The 14540-nt window shown below is 39.2% G+C and overlaps 2 protein-coding genes across 2 annotated transcripts; one reads left to right on the top strand and one right to left on the bottom strand.

The window, feature by feature from the left end:
* Positions 1-901: 901 nt before the first annotated feature.
* LOC135197537 (uncharacterized) lies at positions 902-4006 on the bottom strand. Its single transcript, XM_064224597.1, has 3 exons — positions 3064-4006; positions 2519-2743; positions 902-1791 (listed from the first exon to the last, which is right to left on the bottom strand). The coding sequence occupies exons 1-3, from the start codon at positions 4004-4006 to the stop codon at positions 1409-1411; spliced, it is 1551 nt and encodes a 516-aa protein (XP_064080667.1). The 3' UTR covers positions 902-1408.
* An 8338-nt stretch (positions 4007-12344) lies between these two features.
* On the top strand, positions 12345-14480 carry LOC135197538 (uncharacterized). Its single transcript, XM_064224598.1, has 4 exons — positions 12345-12549; positions 12999-13067; positions 13395-13619; positions 14329-14480. Exons 1-4 carry the CDS (start codon positions 12345-12347, stop codon positions 14478-14480), a joined length of 651 nt encoding a protein of 216 aa, XP_064080668.1.
* The last annotated feature ends 60 nt before the right edge of the window (positions 14481-14540 follow it).

A 14540-nucleotide genomic window follows, 5' to 3' on the forward strand; every position in this document is an offset into this window, starting at 1 on the left:
TGTGAATAGTGTTTGTACTCATTCAGTATCATAAGTTGTACGCATTGGAAGCATTACTAAAATGCAGATCACAAAAGGTGACGATAAATTTGACATAAAGTTTTTATTGTCAAACATACAAAGGTTTTTCCATTTCCAGTATGGAAACTTCTTACCAGAACTACTTCATTATTTATGCTTAAAATGGCTAATAAAACACCCAGTGTAAGTAAGCATTCAGTGTATTTGCAAAGCTTGAACAAATTATGCATCCTTGACATTTTGGTATTTCCATATAGATGGATAGATAGATATATAGATAGGGAAGTCTAATGACTGCACTATTACAGTTAAAAAATGCAACAGGTTCTCAAATATGGTCGAAGAAAAGGACAAAAGATAAACAAATAAATCTCGGTAGTCATCAAAAACTCAAAGCAAAATAATGAAAAAAAAGCGGCATATTATTTAACATTTGCAACATTGTCACCTTCACAAGTGGAACTTTAAATGCAGCTAAGTAAATTTAACTAGTGTACAAACATATCAGCGGAACCTTCATGAGTTACTTTGCCTTTCTTCACCTGCAAAACAACATAAAGGAAACTGACAAGACATATTATATTCTGGAGAACAAAAACAAACAAATAAATGATAGCAACAACATTTAGAAAGCTGAACAACACCTTTTATCAGTTCAATCATTTCCTCATCTGTCCTCTGTATTCAGGGCAATTTCAGAACAACAGGAGAGGCACTAGTATATATATATATATAATATAATATATATCTATATATATATATATAGATATATTATATATATATATATATATATATATATAGATATAGTATATATATCATCCGGCCCTATCTTGAATTATGTAAGAAGGGTTCTCTATTTATGTAAGGAGAGATCCCTGTTGAATATAGCCTTAATAATAATACAACTGAACAATGGAATAAAGCATACTATCTCTTGATTATTTATGCAGTCTCTCGAAACCACCACTTAGGAACATCAGAGAGAGAGAGAGAGAGAAAGAGAGAGAGAGAGAGAGAGAAGCAGTTCCTCTCCTTTCCTGTGGGTGACAGCAAGACAGCATAACAAACAGAAGCACAGAAAAGGAAGATGGAGCAGACAGAGAGCTTATTTCAGGTCATGTGGGAACAATGGGAGGGCGGGAGGAAGGCCTAGGAAGTGCTAGTGAGGAAGAGGGGGAGGGGGAGGTGTTGAAACAGAAGGGGATATACAGGTATATTCAGTGGCTTCTCATAGGGAAGTCTTCCTGTTCCTCCTCCTCCTCCCCCTCCTCCTCCCTGACTCAGCAGTGGGAGTTTGAATGATGTCTTGTGAAGCCACCCTCCCTTCTCCTCTTTGTTTTTCTTCTCTTCATCATCCGTTTTCTTCTTCTTCTGCTTCTTCTTCTTCTTATTCTCTTTTTCTCTTTTTTTCTTCTTCATCGTCCGTTTCTTCTCCTTCTTCTCTTTTTCTCTTTTTTTCTTCTTCTGCTTGTTGTTGTAATTCTTCTTCTTCTTCTTCTTTATCTCCTTCTTCCCTTTTTCTCTCTTCTACTCGTTGTTGTTGTTGTTCTTCTTCTTCTTCTTCACTATCAGCATTCACCATAACATCATGTGGACCATTAGAAACCATTAAGCGTTTCACTTCCTTGTTCTTGCAGAGTCGTTTCAATTCTTCCACATCATAATCATCATCATTCGGTGTATCAAAAGGCAAAATAATCCATATTTTCCTCAGAGGCGGAGAAGGAACAGTCAGCGACTGGAGTAGGAGCTTTATGTCAGGAGCAGGACCTGTGGAAAAAAAATGGCAGGATATTATCATTTACACCTCCTCTACTTGACCTTCTCCTACCACCTCTCACTCCTGCTCAACACTCACACTCACACACACACAAACACAAGCACACACACACACACACACACGAAAAGCAGGATAACTAATCTGTTACTACTTTTGTTATATGACTATATATATATATATATATATATATATATATATATATATATATATATATATATATATATATGTGTGTGTGTGTGTGTGTGTGTGTGTGGTGTGTGTATGTGGTGTGTGTGTGTGTGTGTGTGTGTGTAGACTAAGAAAAGAAGAAGAAGAACTATGGTAATTGAGAGAAAATAATAATCAGGAGGAGGTTAAAGAAATATAGCATAAAATGTAGTATATTTCAATACTGTCATTATTATTATTATCATTATTATTATTATCATCATTATTATTGTTATTCCCCTTGAGGAGAGAGAGAGAGAGAGAGAGAGAGAGAGAGAGAGAGAGAGAGAGAGAGATTATTTTTCAAGTCTTCCTTTTCCTCGCCTCTTGCTTCTTCTTCTTCTTCTCCTTCTTTTTCTTATACTTTTCATTCTGCTCATAATGGAAGAGGAGGAGGAGATGGAGGAGGAAGAAGGAGGAGGAAAAGGAAAAAGAACAGTTCTTTCATGAGGGTTGACATTTGATGCTACCGATACTACCACCACCACCACCACTACTACTACTACTCACCTTCATTTAAGACCATATCTAAATCAGTGGAGCCTCTTCCTCCTCCTCCTTCTTCCCTGGTTGTTGGAAACGTTCTGTTTATGACGTTGGCGATGAAACGCTCCCCCCGAGAAGCTTCAGACATTACGTATCTTAATCTCAGTAATTCCTTTGGTGGAGTCGCGAGAGAAAAGGGCCTCCTCAGGCTCTCTACGTCTTTGTATCCATCATCATGAATGGTCAATCCTGTGGGATGAAACAAATGAGAGGAATTTTTGAGATATTGTATATTGTTAGAGAGAGAAAAACCGACACATGCCGACGTATTCACATAACTTTAAAATCTCTTCTCAGAAGAAACAGGCAATTCGGTGACTATCCTTTCATTACCTTTTCTTTTTCATCTTCTTCTCTATTTATTAAATAACTTGTGAGGAGGTTATTGCCAAAGATGGAGAAGAAGAAGCATAGAATGAATAAAAAGCGAAAGGTTGTATATTATTTACAGCTGAAGATTTTATTACTTCACAATTAAGGAAGTAAAGATTGAGGAAGTTCCTACTTACTTAGCATATCCAATGGAGGCAAAACCTCCTCCTCCTCCTCCTGTCCTGGAAGTTGTGTGCACTCACTTAGACGCATCTGAAGATCAACCACTATACGAATGTTATCGACGGCAGACTTCAGAGTTTCACTGAGTTGTGAAACTGTTGCATTTGGAAATCCAAATTCCAATATAATCTCTTTGGGCCTCAGTTTAGGCAGCAAGGATGGTAGGACATAAAGACTCTTGGGTTGTTGGAATTTTACTTGGTCCTTCAGAGAAGTTTCTCTCTTCATCTGTGACACAAGTGATTCCAAAACCTTATCGTCCAGTCTAGTTTCAATACATGGTTCCAAAAAAACATCATGTATATCATAAAAGATGCTTTTTAATACAAAGAGTTCATGAATCTCCTCTATTGTATCGTAAAACACATCTCTCTCAGTACTGTACAGTATTCCTGGTATGAAGGAAATCACTCCTACAAATTCCTCAAATAGATATTCCACTTCATTTTCATCTTCATCCCCACTTCCATCAGTATCTTCACGCTTGAAATGTGATGGCAGCACATCCCGAAGAATGTTTCCTCCTCGTGTCCTTCTATTTGATGTGATGATATCATCGCAGATGCTGCCTGCAGCTGCAAACTCCTGCTCACTTCTGTGTCTGTGGCAGTAGACATTGACAATGTCCAGATGCTTCTTTGTTTTCTTTATGGAGAAATAGGACGACATGATGGCATCAAAGTTCTGACATACCTCTGGAGAACTGATCTCCCCTTTAAAGCTTCTTACTTCTACCTCGGAATATTCATATTTTCTCTCATGGTAATGTTTCAAACACCATTTTCTGTACAGTGCATCAAATTCCTCCAGCGATTCTTCAGAGATCCCTGTCTTGTCGGAGATTCTCTTGATCTTGTGCCTTCTCAGCTGTAAGTAGACCGATGTCCTGGTGCTCATCCCTTAGATCTGGACACTCAATGTAAAGGAGAACGAACAGGTTGAAATACAATGGGGTTTGCAGGATGGCTCTAGTGCCAATGTTCATTTCTTCTATTTTCTGAAGCAGCTCCTTTTTCATTTGCTCCTGTTGGGTGACATCATCTTTCAGCAGGTGGCCAATGAGCTTTTCTGTGAGCGATTTCATATCCTCTTTCTGAAGACCTGACACTTTGAGGTTGATTCTGGAACGTTGTGCTTTATTCACAATTTTGGTTACACCCTCTGTGTTTCCTGGACGTGTCGTGACAACAAACTTCATCTTATTTGAATTCATTTTCAAAAACTCTTGGAAGAGTTTACTTGAATTCTCATTGGCCTCATCATAGCCATCACACAAGACCAAACACTTTGAATCCAGGACTACCGATTTGACAAGGTCTAAGGGAAATAGAGCAGCAGTTTTTGGAATCATGTTTCTTATGTAGTCATCAAAGTTGTTGGCCGTGGTCATGATTCCTGAACTGCATGCAGAGCAGAAATGGGAAGGAAGAGAGTTCTGGCACATCATTTGTCTTCTTGCACCATCCCTCCGCATAGGAACAAAGAATTGTGGTCTTTCCAGAACCTGCATCGCCAGATATAATCACAACTTCAGGGTCTTTTCCTTTCGGGTTTTTAATGGTGAAGATTTCTTTTTGATTTACAATAATACGTTTATTTCCATGGAGACCTTTATTTAACTCCTGATCATCCGCCACTTGTAGAGGTACCATAATCTGTCCTGGATCTGTAGTACCATGGTGAGTGAGCCAGTCATAGGGCAAAATCTGACAGAGGCGTTCATTGATAGACAGGAGTTCTTTTGCAGATGATTCTTGTATCATCTCATAGAATTCGCTCTCAAACTCTCCTATTTCTTCTTTAAGCCTTTGTATATCCTGGGGGTTTGAGGGATCATATTTCTCACGGACCTTTTCTAGGAGCTTCGGAACAGCATCTTGGATCTCTGCTTTAAGGTGGTCAGTGTCAGGACCATAGATGTAAAGAGAGACTTGATTTTCTCAAGAGTTTCCTCGAGCGTTGCTTGAAAGCCCTGAGTTTACTTTCAATTCTGGTTCTGACATATGAGACTCTTCATGGCTAACAAAGTTCCGCTCATTTTTGATCTTTTTTTAATAACCCTTTTAATTCACTCCCAGGGTCATTCACCCCCTTTTGCCAAAGAGCCTGGCAGATTTTGTTCATCAATGTGATGTCCAGATCTTCCGGAAGCTTCCCTGTGAGATTTCTGATGTCCTGGTCGTTGAAGGGACATCTCCTCCCTTGTAGTGGAACTTGGTTGTCTGTGAGAATCTCTCGGATGCTCCTGTGTTGTCCGTGGAGAAAGTGGAAGGTGTATATGAGGTGAACCACCTTCTTTCCGTACTTCCTAACAAATAGGCTCCGTTTTACATTTCGTAAATCATTGGAGGAAACAACGGGCGCTAAGGAAGCCATTATGCAGACGACTTCAAGAAGAGACAACCTGACGAGTAGAAGAAAAGAATAAGAGCAGTTAAGATGAGGATATAGAATGAGAGCAACATCAGTTATAATGATACCAAGAGAAGCAGCAGTAACATCAGCTTTAACCTGACTCCTCCTCATGATGAGATCAATAGGAGGAGGAGGAGGAGGAGGAGGAGGAGGAGGAGGAACCAGAGAGAATTTGAGGAACTGAAGGATGGGAACAGATTGGTGGATGGAGGAGACTGGAGAAAGAGAAGGAAGAAGCAGACATTTTCCTTAAGTTATTAGCCTAGTTAAGATTAAGTTTGGTTAGTTTACATTCAGGTTGAGGTAAGATTGAATTTTTCAGACTTTGCCTTCCTCTGGTGAGTGCCCTACTTGCACACCTGTGGCCAGCCAAATCCAGTAGGCCACTCCTTCCTTGGCAACCCATTCCACTCCACAAATCAGCCCCTGTTCCACCCCACCCCGCTATTTTTGACCAATATTTGCTTTGATGTTTTAGTACTAGTACTACTTTTGGTGTTTTAACCCTTCTTCGACTATTCACGTATATATACGTTCGGCTACTTTTTGTCACAAAGACTATTAACGTATATATACGGTTGCCCTTTCACGCCATGATAACAGATTTTTTCGCATTAAAATTATTACCACATGCAAGTCCAAGATATTCTACGCCAGCACAACACAAAAAAACAATATATAGATCTAGATAATAGAATCATAATGATATTTTGATATCTGGCTATCATTGTTGGCAGACATGGGTGATCACGATTTGCGACGGTGCTGTTAGTCAGTGACAGTTTCATTTCACTCCAAACCCTGACAATGGTAACGCTACCAAGGCTTCTGTTTTGCCCTTAGGGGAGGTTTATTGATAATTCCCTTTAACGGCGGATGAGAGTCTAGATATTTGCTTTTTCCTTCTTATTTTCGTGATATTCTTATGTACTGATAGGAGTCGACGTTTGAAGGTAAAAATATCCTTTTTATGCTTGTAAATCCTACAAGTATAAATTACACTATTATTTTCAGTACTTTGGAACAATTATTGTACGTATAAGGAGAGAGAGAGAGAGAGAGAGAGAGAGAGAGAGAGAGAGAGAGAGAGAGAGAGAGAGAACTTTTCGGGCAATTATACATAAAGTTTTGTAAGGGCCAACGGTCGATTTGGTAGTCAAAGCAAATTATCAATGCTTGAATTATTTGCAAACAAACAGTACAAAATGTTTATTTTTCTATAATCATTCTAACAGATATAACACCTCGACAAACTTTCCCAAGTGACCTTGCGAAGAAAGCGGATTACATTTTATATTTGTGGGGCACGAGGAGGTTAGGCTGGGGCAGAATAATTATAGTCTTATAGGGGTAACCACAGTTTTTAAACAACTAACTGTGACACACGATTGGTAGAGAGAAACTGATAAGAGTCGGTGCACTACATTTCATAGAGTTTTTGCTCGCAATTGAAAAAAAAACAGCCAGCAAAACGTGCTTGCTATGTTTGCAAGCACACGACTAAACGACCGGCTAAACGTAACGATACGTGTTACTGGTGTTTTAACTGTAAAGTGCCATTATGTTTAGTTCCATGTTTCAAAGAATTTCTCACAATTACCGATTTCTAAAGCAGCATATTCGGACTTTGCATGGACTAAGACGTGTGAAGAGAGCGAGAGAGAGAGAGAGAGAGAGAGAGAGAGAGAGAGAGGAAATATGTGTATTTTTGTGATTTATGCATTGTTTTACTCATGGAAACTTAGTTTTCTAATGGAAATGTAGCTGTAATCTTTTGATGTATTTTTTATTATTAATTACAAATAATGTTAATATGCCATGTTTTTAATTAATATCATGCAAATATTCTAAGAGGAAGATGTGTGGTAATTATTGTACATGTATTGATAATGTTATAAGAGAGAGAGAGAGAGAGAGAGAGAGAGAGAGAGAGAGAGAATGTATTTGTCTATTACATGTGAATGAAATATATTTGATATAATGTCTATAAATGTGCTACTTGTCTATTTTTCATAAATGTAGTAAAGTATTTACCAATTAAATATAAGGAATTGAACACGAGAATTTGAATAATTCCCTAAACGGAGAATATAAATGTAATGAGCAAACAATAATGCAGTTTAATATATGATTGACACTAAATACTAAATCTTTTAACAGTTCTAAGAAATAAATAAAAATAATGTAGTTTAATATATGATAGACACTAAATACTTATTCCTTTAACAGTTCTTGTAGTATTATTATTTGTGGTAGGTTCTAGCTATCAAACTATTTCTTTATGTTGTTTTCTAATGTTAATGTTTTGTAGCATGATTGTCATAAGTTATGTGCTTGTGTTCATGTGTGCATGAATGTTGTTAGTTATTGTCTGTTTTTCTGTTACAGATGTGGTAGTTTGGTAATGTGTTGAATAAAGCTTGGAATCTGTCACCAATGTTTACTTTCATTACAATTTTATTTTTCAAACACACTACCTATCATGGCCAAGCTGCTGAAGCCGTCCAGACTGGACACAGATCCCAGCTCACCACTGCAGCCAAAGAGTGGAAGCACTGGCATCAAACATTCACCAACTTCATAGAAGAAAGTGGAGATGCTGCACCAGACAAGTTGAGGGCATTAGTGAATTGTGTGTCCCCGAGTGTGTATGAACTCATTGAAGACTGTAGTACTTTTGAGAGTGCAATCGCCAAACTGGAGAGTGCTTATGTCAATTTGCCGAATGAAGTTTTTGCTAGGCATGTTTTGTGGCGACACGACGACAGCAGTCAGGAGAATCCCTTGATGAATTTCTGAGGAACTACATAAGCTAAGCAAGGATTGTAACTTCCAGGCAGTCCACAGCTGAGGTCAATATCGACGGCAGGAGCTAGTACGTGATGAATTCATCAATGGTATTGCCTCAGCATTTATTCGTCAGCGCCTACTAGAAAATAAGTCACTGAACCTGGAGGCTGCACACAGTCAAGCTTGTACGTTGGATCTTGCCCAGCGTAGTGCCGACGCGTATACATCTCCACCCATTCCTCATACTGCTGCTTTAGTTCCAGAGCGGCAGGCACAGCCCAGAGGTGACCAGCAGCAGCAGCAGCCAACAAAAGAAGAAGCAGAAAGAAGTTCACCTGGAGATTCAGCTGTTGCTGCTGCTTACTTATCCAAGAGGAAATGCTATTTTTGTGGTAATGCACTCCACAGTACAGGTAGAGTGAGTTGTCCTGCACGTACTGTTAAATGTAACAAATGTGGTAAAACAGGTCATTTTGCAAAAGTCTGTAAATCAAAGGCTTCAGGTAGTACTACTGCTGCATTGTATAACCCCACTTTGCTTACAATAGCTGCCATATTTCCTCTCTCTCTCTCTCTCTCTCCTCTCTCTCTCTCTCTCTCTCTCTCACACGTCTTAGTCCATGCAAAGTCCGAATATGCTGCTTTAGAAATCGGTAATTGTGAGAAATTCTTTGAAACATGGAACTAAACATAATGGCACTTTACAGTTAAAACACCAGTAACACGTATCGTTACGTTTAGCCGGTCGTTTAGTCGTGTGCTTGCAAACATAGCAAGCACGTTTTGCTGGCTGTTTTTTTTTTCAATTGCGAGCAAAACTCTTGAAATGTTAGTGCACCGACTCTTATCAGTTTCTCTCTACCAATCGTGTGTCACAGTTAGTTGTTTAAAAACTGTGGTTACCCCTATAAGACTATAATTATTCTGCCCCAGCCTAACCTCCTCGTGCCCCACAAAATATAAAATGTAATCCGCTTTATTCGCAAGGCCCACTTGGAGGGAAAGTTTGTCGAGGTGTTATAATCTGTTAGAATGATTATAGAAAAATAAACATTTTGTACTGTTTGTTTGCAAATAATTCAAGCATTGATAATTTGCTTTTGACTACCAAATCGACCGTTGGCCCTTACAAAACCTTTATGTATAATTGCCCGAAAAGTTCTCTCTCTCTCTCTCTCTCTCTCTCTCCTCTCTCTCTCTCTCTCTCTCTCTCTCTCTCTCTCTCTCCTTATACGTACAATAATTGTTCCAAAGTACTGAAAATAATAGTGTAATTTATACTTGTAGGATTTACAAGCAAAAAAAGGGATATTTTTACCTTCAAACGTCGACTCCTATCAGTACATAAGAATATCACGAAAATAAGAAGGAAAAAGCAAATATCTAGACTCTCATCCGCCGTTAAAGGGAATTATCAATAAACCTCCCCTAAGGGCAAAACAGAAGCCTTGGTAGCGTTACCATTGTCAGGGTTTGGAGTGAAACTGTCACTGACTAACAGCACCGTCGCAAATCGTGATCACCCATGTCTGCCAACAATGATAGCCAGATATCAAAATATCATTATGATTCTATTATCTAGATCTATATATTGTTTTTTGTGTTGTGCTGGCGTAGAATATCTTGGACTTGCATGTGGTAATAATTTTAATGCGAAAAAATCTGTTATCATGGCGTGAAAGGGCAACCGTATATATACGTTAATAGTCTTTGTGACAAAAAGTAGCCGAACGTATATATACGTGAATAGTCGAAGAAGGGTTAAAACACCAAAAGTAGTACTAGTACTAAAACATCAAAGCAAATATTGGTCAAAAATAGCGGGGTGGGGTGGAACAGGGGCTGATTTGTGGAGTGGAATGGGTTGCCAAGGAAGGAGTGGCCTACTGGATTTGGCTGGCCACAGGTGTGCAAGTGGGGCACTCACCAGAGGAAGGCAAAGTCTGAAAAATTCAATCTTACCTCAACCTGATGTAAACTAACCAAACTTAATCTTAACTAGAAGGGCTTTAAAATTAACTTAAGAAGGAAAATGTCTGCTTCTTCCTTCTCTTTCTCCAGTCTCCTCCATCCACCAATCTGTTCCCATCCTTCAGTTCCTCAAATTCTCTCTGGTTCCTCCTCCTCCTCCTCCTCCTCCTCCTCCTCCTCCTCCTATTGATCTCATCATGAGGAGGAGTCAGGTTAAAGCTGATGTTACTGCTGCTTCTCTTGGTATCATTATAACTGATGTTGCTCTCATTCTATATCCTCATCTTAACTGCTCTTATTCTTTTCTTCTACTCGTCAGGTTGTCTCTTCTTGAAGTCGTCTGCAAAATGGCTTCCTTAGCGCCCGTTGTTTCCTCCAATGATTTACGAAATGTAAAACGGAGCCTATTTGTTAGGAAGTACGGAAAGAAGGTGGTTCACCTCATATACACCTTCCACTTTCTCCACGGACAACACAGGAGCATCCGAGAGATTCTCACAGACAACCAAGTTCCACTACAAGGGAGGAGATGTCCCTTCAACGACCAGGACATCAGAAATCTCACAGGGAAGCTTCCGGAAGATCTGGACATCACATTGATGAACAAAATCTGCCAGGCTCTTTGGCAAAAGGGGGTGAATGACCCTGGAGATGAATTAAAAGGGTTATTAAAAAAGATCAAAGATGAGAGGAACTTTGTTAGCCATGAAGAGTCTCATATGTCAGAACCAGAATTGGAAAGTAAACTCAGGGGCTTTCAAGCAACGCTCGAGGAAACTCTTGAGAAAATCAAGTCTCTCTTTCCATCTCATGGTCCTGACACTGACCACCTTAAAGCAGAGATCCAAGATGCTGTTCCGAAGCTCCTAGAAAAGGTCCGTGAGAAATATGATCCCTCAAACCCCCAGGATATACAAAGGCTTAAAGAAGAAATAGGAGAGTTTGAGAGCGAATTCTATGAGATGATACAAGAATCATCTGCAAAAGAAATCTCCTCTATCAATGAACGCCTCTGTCAGATTTTGCCCTATGACTGGCTCACTCACCATGGTACTACAGATCCAGGACAGATTATGGTACCTCTACAAGTGGCGGATGATCAGGAGTTAAATAAAGGTCTCCATGGCAATAAACGTATTATTGTAAATCAAAAAGAAATCTTCACCATTAAAAACCCGAAAGGAAAAGACCCTGAAGTTGTGATTATATCTGGCGATGCAGGTTCTGGAAAGACCACAATTCTTTGTTCCTATGCGGAGGGGATGGTGCAAGAAGACAAATGATGTGCCAGAACTCTCTTCCTTCCCATTTCTGCTCTGCATGCAGTTCAGGAATCATGACCACGACAACTTTGATGACTACATAAGAAACATGATTCCAAAAACTGCTGCTCTATTTCCCTTAGACCTTGTCAAATCGGTAGTCCTGGATTCAAAGTGTTTGGTCTTGTGTGATGGCTATGATGAGGCCAATGAGAATTCAAGTAAACTCTTCCAAGAGTTTTTGAAAATGAATTCAAATAAGATGAAGTTTGTTGTCACGACACGTCCAGGAAACACAGAGGGTGTAACCAAAATTGTGAATAAAGCACAACGTTCCAGAATCAACCTCAGAGTGTCAGGTCTTCAGAAAGAGGATATGAAATCGCTCACAGAAAAGCTCATTGGCCACCTGCTGAAAGATGATGTCACCCAACAGGAGCAAATGAAAAAGGAGCTGCTTCAGAAAATAGAAGAAATGAACATTGGCACTAGAGCCATCCTGCAAACCCCATTGTATTTCAACCTGTTCGTTCTCCTTTACATTGAGTGTCCAGATCTAAGGGATGAAATGAGCACCAGGACATCGGTCTACTTACAGCTGAGAAGGCACAAGATCAAGAGAATCTCCGACAAGACAGGGATCTCTGAAGAATCGCTGGAGGAATTTGATGCACTGTACAGAAAATGGTGTTTGAAACATTACCATGAGAGAAAATATGAATATTCCGAGGTAGAAGTAAGAAGCTTTAAAGGGGAGATCAGTTCTCCAGAGGTATGTCAGAAACTTTGATGCCATCATGTCGTCCTATTTCTCCATAAAGAAAACAAAGAAGCATCTGGACATTGTCAATGTCTACTGCCACAGACACAGAAGTGAGCAGGAGTTTGCAGCTGCAGGCAGCATCTGCGATGATATCATCACATCAAATAGAAGGACACGAGGAGGAAACATTCTTCGGGATGTGCTGCCATCACATTTCAAGCGTGAAGATACTGATGGAAGTGGGGATGAAGATGAAAATGAAGTGGAATATCTATTTGAGGAATTTGTAGGAGTGATTTCCTTCATACCAGGAATACTGTACAGTACTGAGAGAGATGTGTTTTACGATACAATAGAGGAGATTCATGAACTCTTTGTATTAAAAAGCATCTTTTATGATATACATGATGTTTTTTTGGAACCATGTATTGAAACTAGACTGGACGATAAGGTTTTGGAATCACTTGTGTCACAGATGAAGAGAGAAACTTCTCTGAAGGACCAAGTAAAATTCCAACAACCCAAGAGTCTTTATGTCCTACCATCCTTGCTGCCTAAACTGAGGCCCAAAGAGATTATATTGGAATTTGGATTTCCAAATGCAACAGTTTCACAACTCAGTGAAACTCTGAAGTCTGCCGTCGATAACATTCGTATAGTGGTTGATCATCAGATGCGTCTAAGTGAGTGCACAATGCCAACACACTTCCAGGACAGGAGGAGGAGGAGGAGGTTTTGCCTCCATTGGATATGCTAAGTAAGTAGGAACTTCCTCAATCTTTACTTCCTTAATTGTGAAGTAATAAAATCTTCAGCTGTAAATAATATACAACCTTTCGCTTTTTATTCATTCTATGCTTCTTCTTCTCCATCTTTGGTAATAACCTCCTCACAAGTTATTTAATAAATAGAGAAGAAGATGAAAAAGAAAAGGTAATGAAAGGATAGTCACCGAATTGCCTGTTTCTTCTGAGAAGAGATTTTAAAGTTATGTGAATACGTCGGCATGTGTCGGTTTTTCTCTCTCTAACAATATACAATATCTCAAAAACAAAAATTCCTCTCATTTGTTTGACATCCACAGGATTGACCATTCATGATGATGGATACAAAGACGTAGAGAGCCTGAGGAGGCCCTTTTCTCTCGCGACTCCACCAAAGGAATTACTGAGATTAAGATACGTAATGTCTGAAGCTTCTCGGGGGGAGCGTTTCATCGCCGACGTCATAAACAGAACGTTTCCAACAACCAGGGAAGAAGAAGGAGGAGGAAGAGGCTCCACTGATTTAGATATGGTCTTAAATGAAGGTGAGTAGTAGTAGTAGTGGTGGTGGTGGTGGTAGTATCGGTAGCATCAAATGTCAACCCTCATGAAAGAACTGTTCTTTTTCCTTTTCCTCCTCCTTCTTCCTCCTCCATCTCCTCCTCCTCTTCCATTATGAGCAGAATGAAAAGTATAAGAAAAAGAAGGAGAAGAAGAAGAAGAAGCAAGAGGCGAGGAAAAGGAAGACTTGAAAAATAATCTCTCTCTCTCTCTCTCTCTCTCTCTCTCTCTCTCTCTCCTCAAGGGGAATAACAATAATAAATGATGATAATATAATAATGATAATAAAATAATGACAGTATTGAAATATACTACATTTTATGCTATATTTCTTTAACCTCCTCCTGATTATTATTTTCTCTCAATTACCATAGTTCTTCTTCTTCTTCTTCTTAGTCACTACACACACACACACACACACACACACACACACACACACACACACATATATATAATAGACATATATAATATATTATATTATATTATAAATATATATATACTATATACATATATAGTCATATAACAAAAGTAGTAACAGATTAGTTATCCTGCTTTTCGTGTGTGTGTGTGTGTGTGTGGTGCTTTGTTTGTGGTGTGTGAGTGTGAGTGTTGAGCAAGAGTGAGAGGTGGTAGGAGAAGGTCAAGTAGAGGAGGTGTAAATGATAATATCCTGCCATTTTTTTTCCTCCACAGGTCCTGCTCCTGACATAAAGCTCCTACTCCAGTCGCTGACTGTTCCTTCTCCGCCTCTGAGGAAAATATGGATTATTTGCCTTTTGATACACCGAATGATGATGATTATGATGTGGAAGAATGAAACAAACTCTGCAAGAACAAGGAAGTGAAACGCTTAATGGTTTCTAATGGTCCACATGATGTTATGGTGAATGCTGATAGTGAAGAAG

The sequence above is a fragment of the Macrobrachium nipponense genome, chromosome 21, assembly GCF_015104395.2.
Source record: "Macrobrachium nipponense isolate FS-2020 chromosome 21, ASM1510439v2, whole genome shotgun sequence".
Lineage (NCBI taxonomy): Eukaryota > Metazoa > Arthropoda > Malacostraca > Decapoda > Palaemonidae > Macrobrachium > Macrobrachium nipponense.

What these genes read in the sequence shown, in the direction of transcription:
- LOC135197537 (XM_064224597.1), bottom strand. Translation starts at nt 4,006, where the DNA reads ATGAGCACCAGGACATCGGTCTACTTACAGCTGAGAAGGCACAAGATC. An exon ending in GCCTCCATTGGATATGCTAA is followed by an intron (nt 2,744 to 3,063) that starts GTAAGTAGGAAC and finishes TTCATCCCACAG; the next exon opens with GATTGACCATTCATGATGAT. An exon ending in AGATATGGTCTTAAATGAAG is followed by an intron (nt 1,792 to 2,518) that starts GTGAGTAGTAGT and finishes TTTTTTCCACAG; the next exon opens with GTCCTGCTCCTGACATAAAG.
- LOC135197538 (XM_064224598.1), top strand. Translation starts at nt 12,345, where the DNA reads ATGTCGTCCTATTTCTCCATAAAGAAAACAAAGAAGCATCTGGACATT. An exon ending in GCGTGAAGATACTGATGGAA is followed by an intron (nt 12,550 to 12,998) that starts GTGGGGATGAAG and finishes CGTCTAAGTGAG; the next exon opens with TGCACAATGCCAACACACTT. An exon ending in AGATATGGTCTTAAATGAAG is followed by an intron (nt 13,620 to 14,328) that starts GTGAGTAGTAGT and finishes TTTCCTCCACAG; the next exon opens with GTCCTGCTCCTGACATAAAG.